The 27,192-nt window shown below is 51.3% G+C and overlaps 1 protein-coding gene across 7 annotated transcripts in view; it reads right to left on the bottom strand.

The window, feature by feature from the left end:
• RIPK1 (receptor interacting serine/threonine kinase 1) overlaps positions 1 to 26,267 on the bottom strand; it is a 39,502-nt gene extending 13,235 nt beyond the window's left edge. For 3 of the 7 annotated variants that reach the window (XM_005665536.4, XM_084967239.1, XM_084967240.1), the window contains exons 1-7: positions 24,880 to 25,735; positions 10,025 to 10,243; positions 8,675 to 8,831; positions 6,567 to 6,704; positions 4,890 to 5,118; positions 2,572 to 2,721; positions 128 to 204 (exon numbers count right to left, since the gene is read on the bottom strand). In XM_005665536.4, the coding sequence (XP_005665593.1) occupies positions 128 to 204; positions 2,572 to 2,721; positions 4,890 to 5,118; positions 6,567 to 6,704; positions 8,675 to 8,831; positions 10,025 to 10,176 (903 nt within the window). In that variant the 5' untranslated portion in view covers positions 10,177 to 10,243; positions 24,880 to 25,735. Of the gene's footprint in view, positions 1 to 127; positions 205 to 2,571; positions 2,722 to 4,889; positions 5,119 to 6,566; positions 6,705 to 8,674; positions 8,832 to 10,024; positions 10,244 to 24,246; positions 24,367 to 24,879; positions 25,736 to 25,932 lie in introns of those variants that run through there. The other 4 variants (XM_005665537.4, XM_003128161.5, XM_005665538.4 and 1 more) reach the window with 4 other exon arrangements.
• Positions 26,268 to 27,192: the final 925 nt, after the last annotated feature.

Genomic DNA, 27,192 nt, shown 5'->3' with positions numbered 1-27,192 from the left:
ACTGCTGATTTTGTTTTATGTGGTTGCCAAGCTAGCTTGCCTCAGAACTCAGTAATAAATTTCACGACCGACAATGTATGTGCTTTAACGTGTCAACACTTTGAGCCCCTGGGACGGCAGTGCCTACCTTTAAATTCTTCACATCCTCTTCCACATTTCCTTCTAATTGACTTAAATAAAAAGGCCTATATTTTTCTTCAATGCCTAGATAAAAAAAGAAGTACTTTAAAATTTTAAGTATTTTCTAAAATAAAATGAAAACATTATACAAAATCTATTGCCTTTGAATCACCATCATCTGTGAGCAAACCAGTAAAATAAATACCCAAATGCTGAATCACTGACTCCCACAAAGAGACTAGTAAGACCAATTACGATGCAGACAGAACAAAGGATGAGGTTGCACTGGAAACCCAGGGCTCTCGCCTATCCCAGCGTCTACATCTCCGGCTGCAGCACAAAGCCCTGACGGGAATCCGCTGAGAAAGGATGGGTGGACTCCTTGCCCTGTCCCTCTGGCAGCAGTGATATTGTCGGATGAGACACTCAGAACAAGGATTTGGTGCAGGGAGTCAGAGCTGTTGGACTTCACAGAGAAAGGCAACTCCCACTCTGGGGAAGACAGAGCAGACGCATGTTTCCTTACTTCTCCCGCCAAGTACAAGAACCCCTGTGTGTGACACATGGAACAAACAGGAGGAGACTCCGAAAGGAGACAAAGACACACTAGCTATGGCCTTTGGGATCTGAGGAAAGACATGGCAGGGAGTTTACTGGGTTTTCTTTTTGCCGCATAGACCTTAGACTTGGACGTGAACAAGCTGGACAGACCCAACACCAACTTACATGCAAAACTATAAGAAGTTTAGAACAAACCAGAAGAAAATTCAGGGGACCTAACCCTGACCGTGCGGTTAAACTTGACACCAAAGTACAAAGCATAAAAGGGAAAATGCAAGCACCAGACTTCATCAAAAGAAAAAGCTTTTACTCTACGAAACACCTTGCTAAGAGGATGAAAGAAAACAAGCTGCAGGTTTGGAGAAAATATTTGAAAACCATGTGTCTGACAAAGAAATACTACATAGAACATTGAAAGAACACTGCAAATTCAACAGTAAAAAAAACAAAATCCAATTAGAAAACAGGCAGAAGACACAGAACAGCGTTTCACCAAAGACGACACGTAGATGGCGTGAGCGTGCGCGTGAAAAGATGTTCAGCGTAAGATGAGCCACTGGAGAAACGCAAACTAAAACCACAGCGGGGCATCGCCGCATACCCACCAGCCACTGAAATTCAAAACAGCAACAACACGGAGCTCGCATCCTGGCACAGTGGGAACCACTCTGATGAGCATCCAGGAGGATGCGGGTTCGATCCCTGGCCTGGCTCCGTGGGTTAAGGATCTGGCATTGCCGTGAGCTGTGGTATAGGATGCAGACACGGCTTGGATCCCGCGTGGCTGTGGCTCTGGCGTAGGCCAGTGGCTACAGATCCGATTTGACCCCTAGCCTGGGAACCTCCATATGCCGCAGGTGCAGCCCTAAAAAGACAAAAATAAAATACAATTTAAAATTTTAACAGTGAAAACGGCATGTGAGGAGGGAAGAACCCAAGCCAGGACGAGTTGGGCTGACTGAGTGATGAAGAAAGCAGACAAGCCCATCCGTCGTCCCCCCGAGCCTCTGGGGGGTGGAGGGGGGCTTCGATTCTGTCTCCTCGCAGCAGAAACACCAGAGCAACATCCTCGCTGGGCTCCCAGGCTCTTCCCTACTGGGCACATTTTCCTCACCTGACTTTCTTCTTTCTGCCTCTGGGACCTCAGTGCGATCCTAGGTGACACAGGGGAAGGGGTACAAGGGGGCGACAGACACCCCTGCCTCTGTCCTCCTCCTTCCGCTACAGGCCCCATCCAAAGGACCAATCCCATGTCCAGAGATGCAGCCACACAGGGGCGGGGAAGAGAGGAAGCTAGGAAATGACAAGGCCAGCGGAGGCCACGCAGGCACCAGCACAGCACGGTGCTCACGGAACCACCCAGCAGCGGAAAGGGAGGCGGGCTGCCACGGCCACCACACAGACGGACCTGGAAGACGGTGGTGACACAAGCCAGTCACCACAGACAAATGCTGTGTCCCTCCACTTGTCCGAGGGAGCCAGAAGAGACAGAAAGCAGAGTGGCAGTGGCCAGGGGCTGGGGGCGAGTGCAGGGGCACGGTGTGTAAGGAGCAGGGCTCCAGCTGGGGACAGACGGCGGGTGGCGGGTGGGTGGGGAGCGGGCTTAACGCCGCTGCACCGCACACTCGGGGCGGCTGAAAGGCTGCACGCGGTCCTGTGCTGGAGCACAAGCCTCAGAGCGCTCGGGGCGGAGGCGGGGGACCCAGGAGGAGCCACGCGCCTTCACACTCTTGGCAGGGCCGGCATCTTTTCACGGAACAAGGTGCAGTGAAATCAGGTTCAATCAGAAGCGGAGCTCAGTTCTCTAAAAACCCAGAGCCACTTCCCACCAACACCCGAGCAGGAGACTCAGCAGCCAGGGGACGGCAGAGCCACGCAAGGCGCCCTCACCAGCAAAGGTGGGCCTGTCGTCCGGACTCAGCGCCCAGCACTGCTTCATGAGGCCGACCACCTCCCGCGGGCAGAACTCGACGATGTCGTCCACGCTCGGCCGGTTCCCGGACTTGATGCACAGGATCAGCTGCTGCTCGCAGATGGCATCTGTCAGGCAGAGGCGGGGCGGGGCCATCTTTCAGGCAGGGGAGGCGGCCGAAGGTACCGCTAGTCTCTCTGCCTCGGGCCTGCTGTCCGCACGGCTGCCTCGCGTGGTGAGGGCAGGACGGCCCTGTGACATGAGCTGGTGTACCCACTTGCAGAGATGGGCAGGGAGCATCCAGGTTCCGTAGGCCAAAGACAGAGGTCACACGTGGTAGGAGACGGCACGTGTGAATAAAGCCAGCAGCACGTTCCAGGTCTTAATACAGATGGGCCAGCGTGTGTCTGGAGGGCCGGCTTAATAAGACTGATTTAAAATATAATGTGATAACTGCTACTCAAGAAGTGAGTGAGGAGGCCCTGCTGCAGCATCATGGGACTGGCGGCATCTTTGCACTGCCAGGACGCAGGCTCCATCCCAAGCCTGGCGGAGTGGTTCAAAGAGCGGACTGCCGCTGGGATCCCTGGCCCAGGAACTCCATGTGCCTTGGGGCGGCCAAAAAAGAAAAAGCAGAAGAAAGTGCAAGGAGTTCTGGCAACACAGCCAGGACTGGAAGGTCGGAGAAGACTTTGCCAAGTCCTGAAAATAAGCAGGACTTATCCCGGTAAGGAAAGCGGAAGCAGGATTCCAGGCTAAGAAAGCAGGATCTGAACAGGCTGCCGGCTGGGGACACCACGACGTAGCCCAGAAACCAGGACCTGTTCGGAGTAACTGGGCACAGTGACCAAGGAAGCGAGGGGGAGAGCAGGGCTGGCAAGACACCAAGCCACAGCCGAGGGCCCTGCAGCCATCACTGAGAACCGGACCTTCCGCCCAAAGGCCCAGGGGGTCCCGGGAGGACTGTGAACAGATGCATGAGATGGCTCCGTGTGCCTTTGGGACCAGCAATGTGGCTGCACAAGGAGTCGGCCGCAGACGTGCAGAGGCTGCAACGGACAGGGCGCCGTGGGGGCGGAAGCGGATGGGTTCAAGAGGTGGCTGAATCTCCAAGGCGTGGGTTTTGTGTCCCACTGGATGTGGGAGACAGGGGGGGCAAGGGTGAGTCTGCGGGACTGAGGTTGCCAGTCGGGTCCCTGGGTGGATGCAGGGTGACGAGGACACTGAGGGGCCGTGAGAGCGTGGAGAGGGCATTTGTTTGGGGGGGGTGCTGCTTTGGGGAGCCTCTGTATGTGGACTGGTACTCAGACCAACAGTCACTGCACATCCAGGCCAGGCCTGGAGAGAAGAGACCTGGGGGGGAGTTCCCGTTGTGGCCCAGCAGGAACAAGCCCGACTAGGATCCGTGAGGCTGTGGGTTCCATCCCTGGCTTTGCTCAGTGGGTCAGGGATCTGGCGTTGCCATGAGCTGCGATGCAGGTCACAGACGCAGCTTGGATCCTGCATGGCTGTGGCTGTGTTGTCGGCCGGCAGCTGCAGCTCTGATTGGACCCCTGGCCTGGGGACCTCCATATGCTGTGGGCGCGGCCCAAAAAAGCAAAACAAACAAACAAACAAAAAAAAAAACAGAGGCAGCAGCAAAGAGGTGACCGTGAACCAAGGGAGCTGATGACCACTGGAGAAGAATGGGCGTGAGAACATCCAGGGCTTCAGGGACTTAAACTGAAGCGTGGCTACTTAGGGGTCTGTTCTCCTGCACAAACCATGCCTTTCTCATCTTCAGGTTCTCAGCGCCGATTCACGTGCCCCCGGGAAGTACTGAAGAGAAACAACTCATGAAGGAAAGAACAAGCGGCTGAATGGCAGCGTGGATGCAAAGCCCTCGCCCGCAGAAGCAGGCCAGCTCTCCGGCCCAGGAGGGGCCCGAGTGCTGTGCCAGCACCTCCCCAACTCGGACGCATCAAAGGGCTCCTATCTGCCCCACGACCCCGGGTTCTGAAAGGCGAATCACTGATGTGGTCAACGAAACATCCCGAGCCCCGGCTCCATCCCAGGCGCTGAGTGCGGAGCAGGCTGATTTAAAATATAATGTGATAACTGCTACTCAAGACGTGAGTGAGGAGGCCCTGACGAGGCAGCAGCGCTGACGAGGTCTCAGCCCTCACGGAGCCGACAGCCCTCGGGTGAGGCAGCCCTTCAGCGACGGGCAGTGGCCCGTCGTCACCGACTCCCGGGGAGGCTCCCGGACCATTCGGGTCAATGCCCGCACCCACCCCCCCCGTCTGCAAATGCCTACTTTCGTAGGGCTCCTTATTGGCGAATATGGCCCAGAGCACGATGGCGAAGCTGTACACGTCTGACTTCTCCGAGGGCCTGGCGTTGACGTCGTTCAGGTGCTCGGGGGCCATGTAGTGGAGGGTGCCCCCGTTTTTCTTGGCGGTGCTGGTCACCTTCCGCTGCTCGTTATGCTCCTCCTTCGTCAGTTTGCTCCACGTCTTGAAGGACGCCACGCCGAGGTCGGCGATCTGCAAGAGACCAAGCCAACGGGACCGCTCTGCGAAGGCGACGAGCCTTCTCGTTCGGGGCCTATCCAGCAGACGGGAGGCACAGTGACATTTCCAGAAATGGTTGCGCCAGGCAGGTTTAAAACAGCTACTTCTGAGCAGACGCACAGAAACTGCATGTGGTCAGCCCCCTGGAAAATCTCCCTTAAGAAAGGCCCCTGTGAAACTCTGGTATCTCAACTCTTATGCGACAAAACCTAGGCTGGGGGGGGGTGATGGGGGAGGAAAAGCAGAAGACGGCTCTGCGACCCACAGCGACAAAACAATTCATTCTAATGCCTCGTTTCCTCTGCATCCATGTTTCAGCTCCGCCTGAGGCTAGGAAGGAACCGGTGCCTTCTTCCCACAAGCTTTGTAGGGCAGGTGGTGCTACCCCTGCTCTCTTCCCAAAAGGCGTCCAGGAGCCTGGATGCGTGTTTCCACAGGTTCCAAAGACACACCGCGGAGAACTGCAACGCTCCCTGTTCCGAGCTGGGAGCCTGAGCCTAAGACGGGACGAGGAGGATGAGAAAGGCAGAAAAGCGAAGAGAGCGATGCCAAGGCCGGACACGGACGAAGAGCGAGGTGGCCAGATGACAGAAGAGGCAGGAAATCAGAGGTGCCGGCTCCCCTGCGCCTCACGGAACCCAAGCACTTGGGGCTGAATCTGGTATGCGCTTATCCAAAATCCTCAAATTCCAGCCCAGAATAGAAGAGGTACGTTATCAACACCCAGAATCTTCTTGTAGAAACACGGGAATAAAAACTCCCATCAGACGACAGCAGCGTGTCAGAGGCAGACTCTCCTGGCAACGGGACGCCGTGCAGGCAGACCCTGAGTCCTCTCGCAAATGCCACTTCGCGTTCAGGGGCCTGCACTCAATCCCTGCTGGTTAACCCTGCTCTCCAGGGAGCAAGAAAAGCCCTGTTCCCATTTTCTCTCCACTACAATGGAAACAAATGTTCAAAAGGAACCTGATTTTAAAAAGGAGAGAAAGGTGAGTTCCCGCTGTGGCTCAGCAGGTTAAGAACCCAACTAGCATCCATGAGGACGTGGGTTTGATCCCTGGTCTCGCTCAGTGGGTTGAGGATCTGGCGTGGCTGTGGCTTTGGTGCAGGCCAGCAGCTGCAGCTCCCATTCGACCCCTAGAGTTTGGGAACCTCCATGTGCTGGAGGCGAGGCCATTAAAAAAATTTTTTAAATAAAAATAAAAAAAGGGAGAGGAGTGCGAATGAATAAACAAAAGCTGTAAGCTCCACCAAGGCTGTATCTGTCTTTCCACTCCCTGGCAGGGCTGTCTGGCACCACTACCACCAGGCACAAGCTGGGCTGGCTCTTCCTTCCGCGGGCGTCTACCAAGCCCGAGCCCGCGACGCGGGGCGAATGGAAGGGCCGCTCCCGGGCGGCGGGAGCCCTGGCTGAGGTTTACCTTGATGTGAAAGTCGTCGTCAACGAGGATGTTCTCGGGCTTGAGGTCCTTGTGGATGACGCCCTCGCCGTGCAGGTAGCGCATGCCTTCGATGGTCTCCATGACTATCCTCCCCTTCACAGACAGAGGGACGGGGGTCTAGAACGAGCGACGGGAGACCGTGAGGGGGGAGGCCACGCGGCCAGAGCCCCGCTCCTTCCAGGGGACGGAGTGCCCCTTCCGAAAGGTGTCCTCCCGAGGGCCGCGGCGTCCGGGCCGTGATCCATCAGGGTCCAGAGCCAGCTGCGCCGCCACAGGCCATGTGCAAAAGTGCCGGAGGATGAAGCCCCTTGAGGTCCAGACCGTGCTGTTCTTATCGTCACCACTTAGGATGCGACCTGACCCCCATGCACGGCGCCGGGGAGTCTGCGGGTGAGCACGCGCGTGCCAGGCGCTCCTCTGGGTTAAATACGACCATGGCGCGGACACGTGTGACACAGAAGGGTCCGAGGACACGCACACAAGGGGACGGGCCCACGCTGGTTAAAAGCACATAAAGGGTCACCCATGAGGTGACACGATGTGGTGGTGACAACGCTCAAGCGGGTGGCTGTCGCTGTGGGGCCTGGAACCAGAGCGTTCACGGCGTTGTAGACTCTCAGGTCACTCTCACCTGTGCACGTGGCACAGTCTTAACTATACGAATACCAGTGTGAACACAGACAACTCCAGCTACTAGTAAAAGCAGTCACACATTAGTCTTGCTTAACAGTGAAAACGCAAACTCTCACTGGGTGCGTGCGTGTGTGAGCGTGTGTACAGTCCTTAGTCTACAAACACACAGTTTTCTAAAAATTTGTGAATGTTGGTTGTTGGTAAAGAGGAAAAAACTGAAACGTCAGAAGTCAGATTCCCACGTCAGCCCCTCAAAACGTCGCTAAGTGGTGCTGCAGCGGGACAGCCTGGCGGCCACCGCGTGCACACGACGCTGGAGACCCCTGTTCTGAGGCACCTTTGGACCTCGGGGACACTCCGGGCGTGCAGGGGGACCCTGTGCCTTTCCCTCTCTGCTGCTCCCGCACCCTCCTGGGTTTCTGCCGGATGCCTTCCCTTTGCCGGAAGGCGCAGAGGGTCTCGGTCCCGGACGATCTGCCCCCATCAAAACGCCTGCCTGCCTCGTGCCTCTTCTCCAGTTTGGGGAGAAGAGCGGTCTGAGCAAACACAGCGTGTGGAAGCGACTTCGGCTGAGCCTCCCCCGCTACCCGCGGGAGCCGTCTGACCTCCCAGCCGCAGCTTCCGCGGCTGGGGGCGGGGGAGAAGGTGGGAGGGGCTCCGCGCCGCAAGGACGGCCACACCCCCCGCAGGCTCCCACGCTGGGCGCGCTCGCGGCCCTTGGCTCCCGCCCTTCGCTCTCTGCTAGGGACACTCACTCCTCGATTCTCTGCCTCACACCACCGCCTCAGACTCCGGCTCAGGCCTCCTCTCTTCTGGAACCCTTGCCACCTACCCCGTCTGTCCCTGTGTCCCCAGAGCTCGCCTCTCTGAACACCCGCACCCAGGCCGGTGGCCTACGGTCCGGCCCCGTTACTCGTCTGGGCGCATCCGCTGGTGCTTCCTGAGCAGCCAGCACAGGGCCGTGCTCCTAACAGGTGCACGAACTTGAACAAGGGCTTTCAAGTTATTGGGCTTCGGTGATCAATGTCAGCCTTCCGCGCGCAGCGTTATAGTTCTAAGGTTTTACGTTTAACTTGGACGTTTCTTCAGTGGCATCAGAGTGCAGTCCCTGATGTCCCACCCTGTCACACGGTCATTTCTGGTGTCATCATTTAACCAGTCCTTCAGTACTGGGGTGTGATCCCTTATGTACAAACCCCCCATCAGGCCACATGGATCTGAGAGCAGCTGACAAAAGCCACCGCGACGCCTAGGACGCCGCGACCCCGAGGGACCTTCCCAGTGAGGACGCCGCCTGTCTGCAGGGCCGAGGGGCGGGGGAGGGTCGAGGGCAGGGGGAGACCACCTTCCGGCCAGGGAAGCCGAGGAAGACCAGAGGGGCCGACCTCAAGAAAGGCAAACGCGCAGCAGTTCACCCGGGGCCCAGGGCAGCAGGCAGCGGGCAGCGGCGGTACCTGGGCCTTGAGCACCCGCATGAGGTCGCCCTTCGCCATGTACTCTATCACCAGCGAGTAGTCCCCTTCCTCCATGACGACGCCCAGCAGCCTCACCACACGGCTGTGTCGCAGCCTGTGCATCATCCTGCCCTCCTCCAGCAGGGACTCGTTGTACCTGGGGGGAGAGGAACACGGGCTATGTGTACCTGCGGGGGAGCTAAGTATACCTGGGGGAGGGGCTACGTGTACCTGGGGGGCAGGAGGGACACGGGCTAAGTGTACCTTGGGGGGGGGGGGGCTGAGTGTACCTGTGGGGGTGGGGGAACAGGGGCTAAATGTATCTGGGGAGGGGCTAAGTGTTCGGGGGAGGGGGGCTAAGGGGCTCCTCCCCACCCCAGAGACGCAGCCCACATCGCATCACTGCACTCCCGTCACTGCCTGTGCCTGGGGGACCTTCCCAGGCAGCCCACAAGCTTCAGCAAGCGGGGGTTTCTTGTTCCCAGCGCCCACCAGGGGGCTCAGGAAATGTTCAGTGGATGAGAGAATGAGCAGCAGCGATGAAACGCAGCCTGCAAAAAGGGCTGTGCTGGACAGCGAAATAAAAAATGCTGCCCCAGGTGGCACAGCGGGTTAAGGATCTGGCCTTGGCACCGCAGCGGATGGGGCTCGGGTGCCATCCCAGATCCAGGATTTTGCACGCTGCAGGGCCAGCCGAAAAGAAAAAGGAAAAGAAAAAGAAAACAGGGAGTTCCCGTCATGGCGCAGTGGTTAACGAATTCGACTAGGAACCATGAGGTTGCGGGTTCAGTCCCTGCCCTTGCTCAGTGGGTGAAGGATCCGGCGTTGCCGTGAGCTGTGGTGAGGGTCGCAGATGCAGCTCGGATCCCACGTTGCTGTGGCTCTGGTGTAGGCCGGCAGCCGCAGTTCCGATTGGACCCCTAGCCTGGGAACCTCCATAAGCCGCAGGAGCGGCCCAAGAAATGGCAAAAAGACAAAAAAAAGAAAAAGAAAATGGCCTCTCCCACAAGCGCTCCGGGAAAGGAGAGGGAATCAACCCCCGCCGCCTTGGCGAGCGCCTTCCCGGGTGAGGGGCTGGGCCTCGCATCGCCCTGCAGCCAGCGAAGCACCAGCCGTCCAGCCCCTGCAGCCTGCTGCCATGGCGCCTCACTGCCCTGGACCCACCCTTGACCCCTTCCCGCCCCCGCTGCCCCTCTGCAGTTTGCTGCCGCTGGTCACCCGCTGTCAGCCCCCACCAGCCCCCCTGCATCCCCACTAGTGATCCAGGGACGCCACTAACGCCCAGCAGGTGACCTGACCCAAAGCCTGTGCCCGCCCATGCCCTCCGCCCCGGCCCAAGGGGCCACTCACTCATTGCGCTTGGGGCCCGTGTACACCTTCTTCAGAATCACAAGCCCGTGGGATTTGTGAAAACACAAGGACACCTTTCCGAAGCCTCCGCTCTCCAGGTCCTCCTTCTCCAGAAAGTCAGAAGATTTCATCTTAATGTCATCCAGAGACATGTCTGCCTTCCTTCCAGCGCTCGGAAAGCCCCAAACACACAACTTCTCTCTTCCTCAGCGCTGCGCCCTGTGAAGACAATGAAAGGACACGTCAGTGCAAAAAAGTCATCATTCAAAAAAACACACCTAGTGTGCCTGTGTTCTCTGAGGACAGACAGATGGACAGTCCCTGCGGGGAACTGTTTCCCGTATTTCCAAGAAGCACAGAAGACCCCAATCTTTAGTCCACAGACTTGCATTTCTGGCAAACTGAAGGACTAGAAATTTAAAACCCTCCTGCTTCAAACTACTTATCCTGGATCACGTAACATCAACACGCTCTCAAGTGAACAGAGAGGCTCAGCAGGAAGGCAAGGGACCCCAGGGACAGAGGACATGCAGGGCGGCAGGGGCCCACGTGACAGCCGAATGTTCCCCCAATTGCCACGCTGAAGCCCGGAGTGACAGGGATCAGAGGTGGGGCCTTGGGGAGGTGATGGGGCCATGACGAAGGCCTCAGGAATGAGTTAAGGGCCCTTCGAAGACACAGAGAGCATGCCTCCTCTCTCTGTCACTGTGTGGGCTCAGTGAGAGCCCGGCCATGTCTGTGAACCAGGGACAGGCCCTCACCTGACACTGGATCTGCTTGGACATCCAGCCCCCAGAACTGTGAGAGACAAATGTCTGTTGTTTAAGCCCCCTAGCCAGTGGTCATTTGTTACAGCAGACAAATAACTGAGATAGAAGCCCTATGGGGCACCCAAAGGTCAGGGTTTAACCACAGCCAGAGGCAGGAGCAGAGGTCAGGACATGCAAGAAAAGAGGACTGAGACAAAGACTCCCCCTAACACGGATTCCCATAAATTAAGCCTAATTTAACATGTGCTCCCTTGGAGCTCCCTGGTGGCTCAGTGGGATAAGGACCTGTCACTGCTGCAGCCTGGGTTACTGCTGTGGTGCAGGTTCCAACCCTGGTCTGGGAACTTCACATGCCACAGGCACAACCAAAACGAAAAACAGAAAACAAAAACCCATGACGAGTTTCCATTGTGGCTCAATGGTAACAAACTGACTAGTATCCATGAGGTTGTGAATTCGATCCCTGGCCTCACTCAGTGGTTTAAGGATCTGGCATTGCCAGAAGCTGTGGTGTAGGTCACAGAAGAGGCTCGGATCCCACATTGCTATAATGGTGGTGGAGGCTGGCAGCTGCAGCTCTGATTCAACCCCGCCTGGGAACTTGTCTACGCCGCAGGTACAGCCCTAAGATTAAAAAACAAAACAAACAAAAAAACCATGAGCTCCCCTTCCAAAATTCTAAACCACCACCAAAAACAAAAATAGTCCATCATGGCCCAACTGCCAGCAGATACAACTGCCAGCACTATTCAGCACCAGAGCACTTCGGGTCATTAAACTACTGAATATCCTTAGAGATAAACAGGTTTAGAACAATTATGAGCACAAAAGGGAAGGTAATGGCTACAGCAGAGGAGCAGGTAGAGGGAGGACGCGGAAGGGGTGGGCTGGGGAGACTGAACACGGCGCTGGGGGCCGCCAAGCAGCATCTCCAGTTCTCACCCGCTTCATCCTTCGCCCTGCTGTTCCTCATCATTGTTTTCCCTGAACTGAAGTGGGGACTCGAAATCCATGGGGACCCACACGAACCCCACTACACAGACGATCTAGGATTAAAGGGCTGATGCCACCGGACGCTACAGGTGAAGACGAGAGGCAACGGGAATTCACACTCATTGCTGGTGGGAACATTGATGGGACAACCACTGGGAGAAAAGGTCCGGCACTTTCCCATGAAACTAGACCTACACCTGCGCCACGAGCAGGCAAGTCTGACCCCAAGAAAATGCAAACATGCGTCTCCAAGGACATCATGGGAAAAGAGGGGTGAACTTGGCTTGTTGTGAGGGAAGGACATTGAAAGCAACGCTCTCGGGAATATTCAGCAGCTGCCTTTCTCTGGAGGGGCCATTTTGGGAAAATCTGGCCCCACCCATCAGTCAGCCTGAGAAGCCCCAGGGCAAACAACAACCCAGGTGGGATCACAGCCCCACCGCTCAGGAAACAGGCTCCCTAAAGACCCCTCGGGCACACAGCCACCTCTAATCCCATCCAGAGACTAAGCCCCACCCTCCAGAGGGATTAGAATCAGCACCACCTACCAGGGGGCAGGCATCACATCACCCCTCCCATCAGGAAGCCTACAGCAAGCCCCCCATACTGACTTCAGCCACAAGGGGGGCAGACAGCAGAAGGAAGAGAGGCTACAGCTCTATTATCTGGAAAAAGGTCACCACACCAAAAACCAATAAAAATGAAAAGTCAGAGAACTATAACACAGATGAGGGAGAAAGGAAAAACCCCAGAAAATCAGCTAAGCCATGAGGAGATTCTCAGCCTCCAGGAAAAAGACTATTTAGACTGTCGATGCTGAAGATGATGCAAGACATTGGAAATAAACTGGAGGCAAAGATGGATAACTTACAGGAAACACTGAGCAAAGAGATACAAGATATAAAACTTAAACAAGAAGAGATGCAAAATACAAGAACGGAAATAAAAAATGCACTAGAAGCAGCCAACAGCAGAATTCAGGAGGCAGAAGAACAAATAAGCGAGGTGGAGGACAGATGAGTGGAAATTACAGATGCAGAACAGATAAGAGAAAAAAGATTGAAAACAAATGAAGAGAGTCTCAGAGAACTCTGGGACAACGTGAAACGCACCAACATCCATATTATAGGGGTGCCAGAAGGAGAAGAGAGAGAATGAGACAGAAAAAATATTCCAAGAGGTAATAGCCAAAAACTTCCCTAACATGGGAAAGGAACCACTCACTCAAATCCAGGAAGCACAACAAGTACCATAGAAAATAAACCCAAGGAGGAACACCCCAAGACACATGTTAATCAAACTGACCAAAATTAAAGACAAAGAGAAAATCTTGAAAGCAGCTAGGGAAAAGAAACAAGTAACATACAAGGGAACCCCAATAAGGTTATCGGCAGATTTTTCAACAGAAACTCTGCAGGCCAGAAAGGAGTGGCATGATATACTCAACGTGATGAAAGGAAAAAACCTCCAACCAAGATTACTCTACCCAGCAAGGCTCTCGTTCAGATTTGAAGGAGAAATCAAAACCTTCACAGATAAGCAAAAGCTGAGAGAATTCAGCAACACGAAACCAGCCTTACAACAAATACTAAAGGAACTTCTCTAGGCAGAAAAGAACAAGAGAAGAAGGAAAGGAAAAAGAGCAGCAAAAACAAACCCGAAGTAATTAATAAAACAGCAATAAGAACATACATATCAATAATTACCTTAAGTGTGAATCGACTAAACGCCCCAACCAAAAGACACAGACTGGCTGAGTGGATACAAAAACAAGACCCATATACATGCTGTCTTCAAGAGACCCACTTCACTTCTAGGGACACATACACATTGAAAGTGAGAGGATGGAAGAAAATATTTCATGCAAACGGGGATCAAAAGAAAGCTGGAGTAGCAATACTCATATCAGACAAAATAGACTTTAAAATGAAGAATATTTTAAGGGACAAAGAAGGACATTACATAATGATCAAAGGATCAATCCAAGAAGATGATATAGCAATTTTAAATATCTATGCACCCAACACAGATTCACCACAATATATAAGGCAACTGCTAACAACCTTAAAAGGAGAAATCGACAATAACACAATCATAGTGGGGGACTTTAACACCCCACTTACAGCAATGGACAGATCAACCAGACAGAAAATCAATAAGGAAACACAGGCCCTGAATGAAGCATTAAACCAGATGGACTTAATAGATATTTATAGGACATTTCATCCAAAAGCAACAGAATATACATTCTTCTCAAGTGCACATGGAACATTCTCTAAGACTGATCATATCCTGGGCTACAAATCCAACCTCAGTAACTTTAAGAAAATTGAAATCATATCAAGCATCTTTTCCAACCACAACACTATACAACTGGAAATCAACACCAAGAAAAAAAATGCAAAAAACACAAACACGTGGAGACTAAACAACATGCTACTAAACAACCAATGGATCACTGAAGAAATCAAAGAGGAAATTTAAAAATACCTAGAAGCAGGGAGTTCCCGTCGTGGTGCAATGGTTAACAAATCCGACTAGGAACCATGAGGTTGCGGGTTCGGTCCCTGCCCTTGCTCAGTGGGTTAACGATCCAGTGTTGCCGTGAGCTGTGGTGTAGGTCGCAGACGCGGCTCGGATCCCGCGTTGCTGTGGCTCTGGCGTAGGCCGGAGGCTGCAGCTCCGATTAGACCCCTAGCCTGGGAACCACCATATGCCGCGGGAGCGGCCCAAGAAATGGCAAAAAGACAAATAAATAAATAAATAAATAAATTTGAATAAAGTATGTGAAAAAAAAAAACCTAGAAGCAAATGACAACGAAGATACAACACTCCAAAACCTATGGGATGCAGCAAAAGCTGTTCTAAGAGGAAAGTTTATAGCAATACAAGCCCACATCAGGAAACAAGAAAACGCTCAAATAAACAAGCTAACTTTACATCTAAAGCAGCTCCAGAGAGAAGAACAGACAAGACCTAAAGTTAGTAGAAGGAAAGAAATCATAAAGATCAGAGCAGAAATCAATGAATTAGAAACAAAGAAAACCATAGAAAAGATCAATGAAACGAAAAGCTGGTTCTTTGAAAACATCAACAAAATTGATAAACCCCTAGCCAGACTTATCAAGAAAAAAAGAGAGAGGACTCAAATCAATAAAATTAGAAATGAACAAGGAGAAGTAACAACGGACATCACAGAAATACCAACGATCATAAGAGACTACTATATGCAAGTATATGCCAATAAGACGGAAAACCTAGAAGAAATGTACGAATTCTTAGAAAAATATAATCTTCCAAGACTAAACCAAGATGAAATAGAAAAGACGAATGGACCCATCACAAGAATTGAAATTGAAACTGTGATTAAAAAACTTCCAACAAACAAAAGTCGAGGACCAGATGGCTTCACAGGCGAATTCTATCAAACATTTAGAGAAGAGCTAACATCTCTCTTTCTGAAACTATTTCAAAAAACTGCAGAGGAAGGGATACTCCCAAACTCATTCTATGAGGCCACCATCACCCTGGTACCAAAACCAGACAAAGACTGCACAAAAAAAGAAAACTACAGGCCAATTTCACTGATGAACACCGATGCCAAAATCCTCAACAAAATACTAGCAAACCGCATCCAATAATACATTAAAAGGATCAAGTTGGATTTATCCCAGGGATGCAAGGGTTCTTCAATATCTGCAAATCCATCAGTGCGATACATCACATTAACAAACTGAAGAATAAAACCATATGATCCTCTCAATAGACGCAGAAAAAGCCTTTGACAAAATCCAACACCCATTTCTGATAAAAAACCCTTCAGAAAGTGGGCATAATGGGAACCTACCTCAACATGATAAAGGCCATATATGACAAACCCACAGCGAACATCATTCTCAGTGGTCAAAAGCTGAAAGAATTCCCTCTGAGATCAGGAACGAGACAAGGATGTCCGCTCTCGCCACTACTCTTCAACATAGTTCTGGAAGTCCTAGCCACAGCAATCAGAGAAGTAAAAGAAATAAAAGGAATCCAAATTGGAAAGGAAGAAGTAAAACTATCCCTATTTGCAGATGACATGATACTATACCTAGAGAATCCTAAAGACTCTACCAGAAAACTGTTAGAGCTCATCCACGAATTTGGCAAAGTCACAGGATACAAAATACACAGAAATCGACAGCATTTCTATACACTAACAATAAAAGAGCAGAAAAAGAAATTAGGGAAGCAATCCCATTTATCATCACATCCAAAGAATAAAATACCTAGGAGACAAAAGACCTGTACTCTGAAAACTATAAGCCACTGATGAAAGAAATCAAAGATGACATATATAGATGGAAAGATACACCATGTTCGTGGATTGGAAGAGTTAATATTGTCAAAATGACTATACTACCTAAGGCAATCTACAGATTCAACACAATCCCTATCAAACTACCAAGGACATTTTTCACAGAACTCAAAATAAAGTTTGTTTGGAAGCACAGAAGACCCAGAATAGCCAAAGACATCCTGAAAAAGAAAAACGGAGCTGGAAGAACCAGGTTCCCGGACTTCAGACTATACTACAAAGCAACAATCATCAAAACTGCATGGTACTGGCACAAAGACAAATACAGATCAGTGGAACAGGATAGAAAACCCAGAATTCAACCCACGTACCTACAGCCAACTCATGTATGACAAAGGAGGCAAGAATATACAACGGAGAAAGGACAGCTTGTTCAATAAGTGGTGCTGGGAAAACTGGACGGCCACATGGAAAAGAATGAAATTAGAACACTCCCTAACACCATACACAAAAATAAACTTCAAATGGATTAAAGACCTAGATATAAAACCAGACACTATAAAACTCTTAGAGGAAAACATAGGCCAAACACTCTCTGACATAAATGACAGCAACATCTTCTCAGATCCACCTCTCAGAGTATTGACAACAAAACCAAAAATAAACAAATGGGACCTAATCAAACTTAAAAGTTTCTCCACAGCAAAGGAAACCCTAAACACCACAAAAAGACAACCCACAGAATGGGAGAAAATCTTTGCAAGTGAATCAACTGACAAGGGATTCATCTCCAAAATTTATAAACAACTTCTGCAGCTCCATACCAAAAAAACAAACAAGCCTATCAAAAAATGGGCAGAAGATCTAAACAGACAGTTCACCAAAGAAGACATACAGATGGCCGAGAAACACATGAAAAGATGTTTACCCTCACTATTAGAGAGATGCAAATCAAAACCACTCTGAGGTACCACCTTACACCAGCCAGAATGGCCATCATCAAAAAGTCTACAAACAATAAGTGCTAGAGAGGGTGTGGAGAAAAAGGAACACTAGTACACTGTTGGTGGGATTGTAAATTGGTGCAACCACTGTGGAAAGCAGTATGGCGATTCCTCAGAAAACTAAACATAGGACTACCATTTGATCCAGCAATCCCACTCCTGGGCATCTATCCAGAAAAAACCACGACTCACAAAGACACATGCACTCCAATGTTCATTGCAGCACTATTTACAATAGCCAAGACATGGAAACAACCTAAATGTCCATCGACAGAGGAGTGGATCCAGAAGAGGTGGTACATATACACAATGGAATATTACTCACCCATTAAAAAGAACGAAATACCAGCATTTTTTGCAACACGGATGGACCTAGAAACTATCATGGTAAGTGAAGTCAGCCATACAATGAGACACCAACATCAAATGCTTTCACTGACATGTGGAATCTGAAAAAAGGACAGAATGAACTTCTTTGCAGAACAGATGCTGACTCACGGATTTTGAAAAACTTATGGTTTCCAAAGGAGACAGTTTTAGGGGTAGGGGGATGTACTTGGGCTGTGGGATGGAAATCCTGTGAAACCACATTGTTATGATCATTATACCACTACAGATGTGATAAATTCATTTGAGTAATTAAAAAAAAAGTACAAGTTCTTCATTGTCTTTGGATAACAACCCCTTATCGGACATAGGATTTGCAAATTTTTTCCATAGGTTTGCCTTTTTATTTTGTTGATGGTTTCCTTTGATGTGAAGAAGCTTTTTACATAGTCCCACTTGTTTATTTTCCCTTTTGCTGCTTTTTAAAAGAAATATTTTTGGCTTTTTAAGGCCACTCCCGCGCATGTGGAGGTTCTCAGGCTAGGGGTCTAATCAGAGCTGTAGCCCCCGGCCTGCACCACAGCCACAGCAACACAGGATTTGAGCCATGTCTGCGACCTACACCACAACTCACAGCAACACCGCATCCTTAACCCACTAAGCGAGGCCAGGGATTGAACCTGCACCTTCATGGATACTAATCAGATTGGTTTCCACTGAGCCACGATGGGAACTCTGCTTTTGCTGGGTTTTTTTTTTTTTTTTTTTTTGGTGTTTTTTTTCTATTTCTTGGGCGGCTCCTGCGGCATATGGAGGTTCCCAGGCTAGGGGTCCAATCAGAGCTGTAGCTACCAGCCCACCCCAGAGCCACAGCAACGCGGGATGCGAGCCGTGTCTGTAACCTACACTATAGCTCACGGCAATGCCGGATCGTTAACCCACTGAGCAAGGCCAGTGATTGAACCCCCAACCTCATGGTTCCTAGTCGGATTCGTTAACCACTGCGCCACGACGGGAACTCCTGCTTTTGCTGCTTTTACTTCGATGACAGATTTGAAAAATCACCGCCAAGACCAACATTAAGGAGCTCAGTCCCTTTGTTTTCTTCTAATTTTGTGGTTGCAGGTCTAACATTGGAAGCTCTGATCCATTCAGGGTTAGTTTCTGCGCATGGTGAAGACAAGAGACCTGGCTGAACTCTTTTTTTTGCACGTGGTCGGCCGGCTTTGCCGACACTGTACTGCAACGGCCGTCCTTGCCCCACTGGATACAGCTCTTCCCCGACTTACAGTGGAGCTCTGTCTGGATAAACCCATCATAAGCTGAAAATGCATTTAATACACCTAACCCACTAAACACCATGGCTTAGCCTAGCCTGCCTCAAACGTGCTGAAAATACATTAGCCTAGAGCTGGGCAAGATCATGGAACATAACGCCTATTTTATGAGAAAGGGTTGAATACCTTGTGTAATTGACTGAATACTGCACTGAAAGGGAAAGAGAGAACGGCCGTTTGGGGACAGAACAGCTGCAGGTGCACTGGCTGTTCATCCTCGAGATCGCACGGCGGGTGGGGGCTGCAGCTTCCTGCCACTACCCAGCATCACGAGAGAATTTCATACGTGCTGCTAGCCTGGGAAAAGGGAAAAATTTAAAGTACCACTTCTACGGAAAGCTTATTGCTTTTTGCACCGTTGGGTAGAGCTGAAAAATTGCCAGTCAAACCGTCCGAATTCAGGGATCATCTGTGTTCTTGGCTCCTTTGTTGAAAGTTACTCGATCCTGTATGTGCGGAGTTATTTCCGGGCTCCAAACATACACGTGTGTGTTTACGCCAGGAGCATTTTGTCCTGTGGTTTCTGTAATATCATTTGAAACTGCAAAGTGTGATACCTCCAGCTTTGCTCTTCTTTCTCAAGACCGCTTTGGTGACTTAAGGGCTTTTGTGGTTCTACACAAATTTTAGGATTGTTTAATTTCTGTGAAAAATGTCATTGAAATTTTGATAGGAACTGCACTGAATCTGTAATACGGACATTTTAACAACATTAAATTTCCCAATCCATGAGCATGGAATATTTGCATTTATTTGTGGAATTCGACTTCTTTCCTTAATATCTTATTTTTCAGTATACAGGTCGTTCACCTCCTTAGTTAAGCTTATTCCTAGGTATTTTATTCCTTTTTGATGCAGTTTGTAAATGAGACTCTTCTTAATTTCGAATAGCTCATTTCCAGTATCATAGTAAAATACGACACTTTTTTTTTTTTTTTTTTTTTTTTTTGTCTTTTTGTCATTTCTTGGACTGCTCCTGCAGCATATGGAGGTTCCCAGGCTAGGGGTTCAAACGGGGTTGTAGCCGCCAGCCTACACCAGAGCCACAGCAACACCAGATCCAAGCCGCATCAGCAACCTACACCACAGCTCACGGCAATGCCAGATCCTTAACCCGCTGAGAAAGACCAGGGATCGAACCTGCAAACTTACGGTTCCTAGTCGGATTTGTTAACCACTGAGCCAGGATGGGAACTCCCAAAATACAACAATTTCTACAAAATACAACAATTTTGTATACTAAGTTTTTTTTTTTTTTTTTTTTTTTTTTTGCTGTTTTAGGGCCACACCTACAGCATATGGAAATTCCCAGGCTAGGGGTCAAAGGGGAGCTGCAGCTGCCAGCCTACACCATAGCTCACGGATCCTTAACCCACAGAGTGAGGCCAGGGATGGAACCTGCATCCTCATGGATACTAGTCGGGTTCATTACCACTGAGCCAACTCCTGTATACTGATTTTATATCCTACAACATTGCAGAATTTATTAGTTCTAACAGTTTTTGCACCCATAGCATACGGAGGTTCCCAGGCCACAGATCAAATCTGAGCCACAACTGTGACCTATGCCACAGCTGGGGCAATGCCAGATACTTAACGCACTGTGCTGGGCCAGGGACTGAACCCACACCAGAACAGAGACAACTCCAGATCCTTAATCTGCTGCACCACAGCGGGAACTCCAGTTCTAACAGGTTTTTGTCTTTAGGGTTTTCTATGTGTAATGTTCTGCCAACTGCAAACAGTGACCGTTTTATTTCTTCCTTTCCCGTTTACATGCCTTTTCTTTTCCCCGCCTAACGGCTCTGGCTAGGACTTCCGATACCATGCTGAATAAAAGTGGCAAGCGTGGGCACCCTCATCTCATTCCTGAGCTTGGAGGAAAAGCTTCAGGTTTTTCACTTTTGAGTATGATGTTAGCTGCAGGGACCAAATCTTTTTAACTTTGCATTGTGAAATGTTAATTGGAGAAGTTCCCGTGGTGGCTCAGTGGAAACAAATCTGACCAGCATCCACGTGAGGACGCAGGCTTGATCCCTGGCCTCGCTCAGTGGGTCAAGGATCCGGCATTGCTGTGAGCTGTGGTGTAGGTCGAAGACACGGCTCAGGTCTGATGTGGCTGTGGCCGTGGCGTATGCTGACGGCGACAACTCTAATTTGACCCCAAGCGTGGGAACCTCCATGTGCCAGGGGTGAGGCCATAAAGCTGGGGGTGAAGTTTGCTTGGTTTTGTTTTTTAAGTACTTGAAGGGGTTTCTGAAAATGCCTGGGCTGCCAGTGATCCCGTCCAGTGGCCTCTGCTGGCCTCTGCCTCAGGCACCCAACCTTCCACATCCTCTACAAAGGCTCCGGTGGCCCTGCCATCCCAACAAAGCTCACGTATCAGCACAATTAGGTGACACCCTGAGTCATTTTCCCGTAACATGAGACATTTCGAAACAAGAGGAAGCACCCTCTGGAAAGACACGTGTCTGTGGGGCGGAGACAGGGTTTGGGGGAGGTGCCCAGATAAGGACAGGGAGACAGAGGGGACGAGGAGAGGCAGACACCGAAGGTGAGGGCGCCTAAGCCATAAGGACAGTGGCTCTTCTCCTGTATGAACTCAGGCTTTTTAACTTAGCAGCCCTGTGTCTTAGGTAACTGACATAAGCCTCAACTTCCTCATTTGCAAAAGGAAATAACAGTGCCTCTCTCAAAGATTGTAAAGATCGTGTGAGAAAAAAATACATGAAAATACACTCACTGCCTGCTTCGCGGCTCTGGCCCCGGTTGGCCCAGCCACACCTGTCCACGCGCATCCCCTCCCTGGCCCTGCGGCCGCCAGTGCGCAGCCGGGGTCCCTCTTCTCAAGCAGCTCTCTGCTGACCCGTCTTGGGGGGCGGGGGGACAGAGTTTTTGATCGTTCCCCCCATAAGCCCTGCGGGGACACTTCCCTCTCCGGGCCAGAAGCTGCTCCTCCTTCTGGCCTCAGAAATGCCATTTCCTCCTGCGCAGGGTTCCTTCAATTAAGCTCACAGAAAACAGGAAACTGTGTGAGGCCGTCTACAGCGCCCGGCACAGAAACTGACACATGGCAGCTGGTCACCAAATGAGCTCGTGTCTTAAAAAAAAAGAACTACTGGCAGTTCCCGTCGTGGCGCAGTGGTTAACGAATCCGACTAGGAACCATGAGGTTGAGGGTTCGATCCCTGGCCTTGCCCAGTGGGTTGGGGATCCAGTGTTGCCTTGAGCTGTGGTGTGGATCGCAGACACGGCTCAGATCCCGAGTTGCTGTGGCTGTGGTGTAGGCCGGTGGCTAAAGCTCTGATTCAACCCCTAGCCTGGGAACTTCCATGTGCCATGGGAGCAGATCAAGAAAAGGCAAAAAGACCAAAAAAAGAACTAGAATTGTTCAAAGATAAAGACTAGAGTTAAGCGGATTCAAGCATATTCACAAGCTGTACCACTATACAGCCAGTGCATGACAGGGTGGATGGGTGGGCAGACCGACAGACACAGGCCCAGGAGAAAAGATACAGAGAAAGACCCTGACGGGTGAGCAGGAATTTTATTTGGATGGTTGGGTGATTCTTTCTTCTCTACACTTTTACTACATTTTCCAAGTTTTCTACAATAAACATGAATTATCTTCGTAATGAATTTTTTGGCCTCACCCACGTCATATGGGCGTTCCTGGGCCAGGGATCAAACCTGCCCCACAGCAGCTACCTAAGCCGCTGCAGGAACAACACTGGATCCTATACACCACAGGAGAACTCCGACAGATCTGTTTTAAAGGAAATAATTCCTTCACTGTGCAGTTCTTTATTCTAAGGAATCAGGTGCTGGCATAGATTATGCACAAAGATGCTCCCGGTAACACTACGAAGAACAGCAAAAGAACAGAAAACAACTGACGTGCGCAGAATAAGGGAGAGTAAGTTATACGGCCAATTCGCACCATGAAATACATCCAGCAGTTTTCAAAAATGGTGGTAGGGTATGCATGTTTAGTAATATTACAAAAGGCTCACAGACCGAGTAAAGAAACAGAAAGGAATTACACCCATGCCTTGAAAGAGGCCCAGCGGGGTGTCAGGATTCAGGAGGATGAGGTTCCAGCTGCTCTCTCTCCTTCAGCCCAGATCTTGGCTCCTCAGAGCCACCAAGACCAGCGGGGACTTGTAGCACCCCCTGCAGGCAGGATGCGCTCGGTGGGGGCGGCTCCCGACCTGGGCTGGTTCTCCTCGGGCTGCGGTTTGCTGGTTGAGGCTGGTCTGACCTAACTTCTGCTCCTTTGCATGCTGTCCAATGATTTCTTGAGATTGTACTGTTGCCCCCGCCCCCCGTTTCCTCTTGAATGATTCAACTTTATAAACACTGAATAATTTAGGAAGGATTGTGTGTGAGTGATTTAGAAACCCAAGAGTCACAAAAACACAATGCAGGCAGAAAACCAGACGATAAAGCCCGTTACAGAGGGGTCAATAAAAGCCAGCCGGCCAGTTGTCAACTTGCGATTAACTAATTTCCACAAGAACGTGAATATATCTCATTTAATGGGGTTTCTTAAGATTTCTGCATAAGTATATTTTTGTTTGTTTGTTTTTTAGGGCCGCACCCACAGCATACAGAGGTTCCCAGGCTAGGGGTCCAATCCGAGCTGTAGCCACCAGCCTACACCACAGCTACACCACCACCAGATGGGAGCCGCCTCTGCGACCTACACCACAGCTCATGGCAACGCCGGATCCTTAACCCACTTGAGCGAGGCCAGGGATCAAACCCTCAACCTCATGGTTTCTAGGTGGTTTCTGCAGCACTGGTGACGGGAACTCCTGCATAAGTGTATTTAATTCAGGGACTCAGGAAAGCAATCTTTTCCACTGAAGTTAACTGAAACTTCACTAATGACCTTCAAAGGCACGACAGGTCTAGGTATCAAAATATTTATAGCTATATTCCATTTTGTTTCTCACTATACCTCAGTAAAGCTGGGGGGACATGTGAATTGTTAATAATAAAGAATAACACCAAAACGCCAACAAAACTGATCTATGACCCTAACAGTCGGGAGAGTGGCTCCCGGGGGGCGGGGGCGGGGGGGACCAGGAGGCTCTAACTGACACGAGGTTCGAGGGATTGCGGGCAGCAGTGTCTTACTTGGTCAGGTTCCCTCTGCGATGCGCAAGAGAGCAGTTAGGCCCTGTGCACTTTTCTATGTAAACATTTTAAAAAGCGACTCCAAATACTCATAGTCACCTTTAAGTGGGAAGGAGTATTTTCTCCATTTTACAATGATGACCGTAGGTAATGAGTCTGACGGAAAATGCTGCCCATCGCTGCCCTCCTTTCCCTGCTGACAGTACTCTGATTTGACTCAAGTGTCCAAGGGTTCTTTGCTTATAACCCCTTGAGGCTTTGCCCCAGATAAACAAGAGCTCCGAGCAAGGAACATCCCAATGATAAGTAAGACAGAATGACAGGAAGCGTTCCAGCCAGCCTCCCCAGGTACCTTAGGACACTGCGGCCTAACGGTAAAGGCAGTAACTCCTGGAGTTGAATGATGCCTCTAACACGGCAGAGTCTTTCCTCTCTCCACTCAAACTTCCGCTAACACATACATGCTTCTTCTCTAGGGAGCAAACCATAACCTTTGTTAAAATCACGTGCAAGAACCTCATCTCACAAACTTGCTCACCCCTGAGAAACACACACATCAAAGTGTGTGGTTCCAGATCAGCTTTCTGCAGGTTATAACACGATCATTTTTGCCGGAGAATAACATCCAACCAGAGCGTGGGAAGCTTTGTGTTTTTTCAAATTCCCCGATCACACTGGCCGTATCAACAGTGTCGCGGATTAATAAGCCCCAATCGGAAATTGGCGATTTCCGAACTCGATGTTTAGGGACTTTTTCTTCACTCTCCCGGATGTCCCCAATCCTCCAAGTACAACGTGCCGCAGAGGAAAATGGAGACAAGTTAAAAGCGTTACTGCTGCCTCGTCAGTGATAACTAATGACGCTGCCGCTGTACCCCGTCATTTTATTTTGAACGAACTCAGTCTTCACCTTTACTGTCTGGAAGAGCTGCCCTTCCCCGCACGTATAACTGACCACGACTGTCTCCCTTTCTTTTGCACCTACCTGATGGTTACAAAATGCAGATCAAGCACGAAGTCACTCTACAGGGCCAAGTTCACTCCTGCCTTGATTTCTCCGAGTGTAAAACTTGGGGTAAGAACAGTGGTCTAAAGACCGAAGAACTTCGGCAAAGTTGGTTGAGTGCAAAGGCTTCAGGCTTTGTCCAAGATACACAAGAGCTCTGAGCAAGGAGCTGCCAAACGATCAGCAACAGGCCGAGACAACCAACCACCACGCCTCCGGCGGGGTTTTGTCCACGGCTCAGGGAAGAAGAACTTAGCTCGCCCTCTTCAAAAACTCCGACGAGGTGGTGGAGCGCTTGGTAAGAGCAAACGCCACTGGCCACGGACGAGGCCTCCTGGGGTTACGACATCCTGCCCCTTCGTCGCTGTGGACCCTTCTCTCCCACTTGCCGGCTCCCGGCCGAGGCTACGCGGAAACGCCCCCGTCCCGCGAGCCGCGGCGGCCCCAGGCCCCAGGCGAAGGTCCTTCCGAAGGGCGGTAAGGAGGCCGGGCTCAATGACACCGCCGTGAAACCCCACCTCCCCCACCAGCTCGACAGCGGGAACGGCGTCGGTTGGTTCCAACATCACAGGGGAGGCAGGGCTCCGCCCTCGGACCGCCAGACCGAAACCACCCGCCAGCGGGGAGCCGCCGCGCTGCGGCCAGGTAACCGGCCCGCGCCCGACTTCCGGGAACGCCTGGGCCACGCCCACCCCGCGCGGACCGCCGGCCGACTTCCGGGAAGGCCTGGGCCACGCCCACCGCCAGACCCCGGGAGCGCCGCGGGCCGCGCCCAGCACCCGTCGCCGGACCCGCGTCCCTGGTCCGACCCGCGGAGAACTCCGCTGCCCGGAACGAAGGTCGCGGGCCACGCCCACAGCCTGACTTCCGGGAACGCCGACGGCCACGCTCACCACCTGACCGGCCCGCCGCCCCGTCCGTCCGGAACGCGGTCGCCCGCCCGCCGCCCGCGCGCCGGAAGCGGGAGCCCCGCCCTGGGCGGAAGCCGTTCGGGGAACCTGACCGCGGTCCGGGTTCCCAGCGCAGACCCACCGAAGGATTCGCTTTCGCTTCCGCGGGCAGCTTCCCGAGGCCGAGGCGGGGGCCGGGGCCGGGTGGAGGACGAGGCGGCGGGGGCAGTCCAGGATTGCCCCGACGCCCGGCAGCGTCGCCGGCGCGGAGCCTGACGAGGGTCGCCGCGGGCTGAGCCGTCGGCTGCGACACCGGCGGGGCGGCCCCGCGCTCCCCGCCCCCGGCTGCGCGAGCCCGCCGTCCGCCGCCTGCTGCCCCGTGGGTCGGCGCGCTCCGGCCCTCGCGGAGTGGGCCCGCCGGGACCGGCGCTCCAGAAAGCCGATCCGGTGTCCCCGTCGCCTGCGCGCCGACTGAGTGAGCTCGGCCGGAGGAGGGCGTGGACTGCTCGCTCCGCCTTCTGCCCCTGCCCCTGCCCCGGAGGAGGGCGAGCCGAGCGCCCGCCCCGCCGCCGGCCGGGCCTCCTGGACAGCTTTCGGAACCTGGAGTGCGCCCAGCCAGATGTCGCGGCTTTGCTGCGTTTCAGAGCGAGTCCGGAGGCCCGGAGAGGAAGTGCGCGGAGTCTTAGAAACCACTCTTAGAAACCTCCCAGGTGGGGCATGCAGCCCCAGGGGAGTTCTCAGCTCCGCGGGTCAGCGGCGCTGGAACTATAGGCAATTATCATGCTCTCATCTCCCTCACCTGTACAGCGAGGATAATAAAATCTACTCTGGATTTTAGAGTAGAAGAGCAAGGTATTTATTTTGCAGTCTTTTGCAATGATAATTGGGAAGTCTCAAGCAAAATGGGAAATACTTGCTCTAGTGTTACGTTAAAAAGCTTATACACAGCGTGATAACATACTGTAAAACGGTACATACATCAAGAGAATGAGATGCCACAAACTAAGAAAAAGCACATATATTAAAACAGTATTACCCAAAATGAAGTAAAAACCTAAGAAAAGGAACATCGCAGTAAGAAAATGGGCAAAAGATCTGAACAGTCACTTTACCATATAGATGGCATGTGAAAAGATGGTCAATATTAGAAGTCACTAGGAAATTATGAATTTCTTCTTATTCATTTATTTATTTTGGCTGCACTCAAGCAGCATGTGGAAGTTCCTGGGCCTGGGATAGACCCCATGTCATTAAAGCAACCTGAGCCACTGCAGTCACAATGCTGGGCTCTTAACCTGCTGTGCCACGAGAGAACTCCAGAAACTGTGATTTTAAACAGCAATGAGATACCAGTACATCCTATTGACTTAAAATAGACTGCCAACTATTTCTCAAAAAAAAG

The sequence above is a fragment of the Sus scrofa genome, chromosome 7 (assembly GCF_054392235.1).
Source record: "Sus scrofa isolate SSC_HxYL_T2T_F1_AM1 chromosome 7, Sscrofa_HxYL_maternal_Yorkshire_Landrace_v2.0, whole genome shotgun sequence".
NCBI classification, from domain to species: domain Eukaryota; kingdom Metazoa; phylum Chordata; class Mammalia; order Artiodactyla; family Suidae; genus Sus; species Sus scrofa.
Note: the sequence above shows the minus strand (reverse complement) of the source record. Positions and strands in the feature narration are given on the sequence as shown.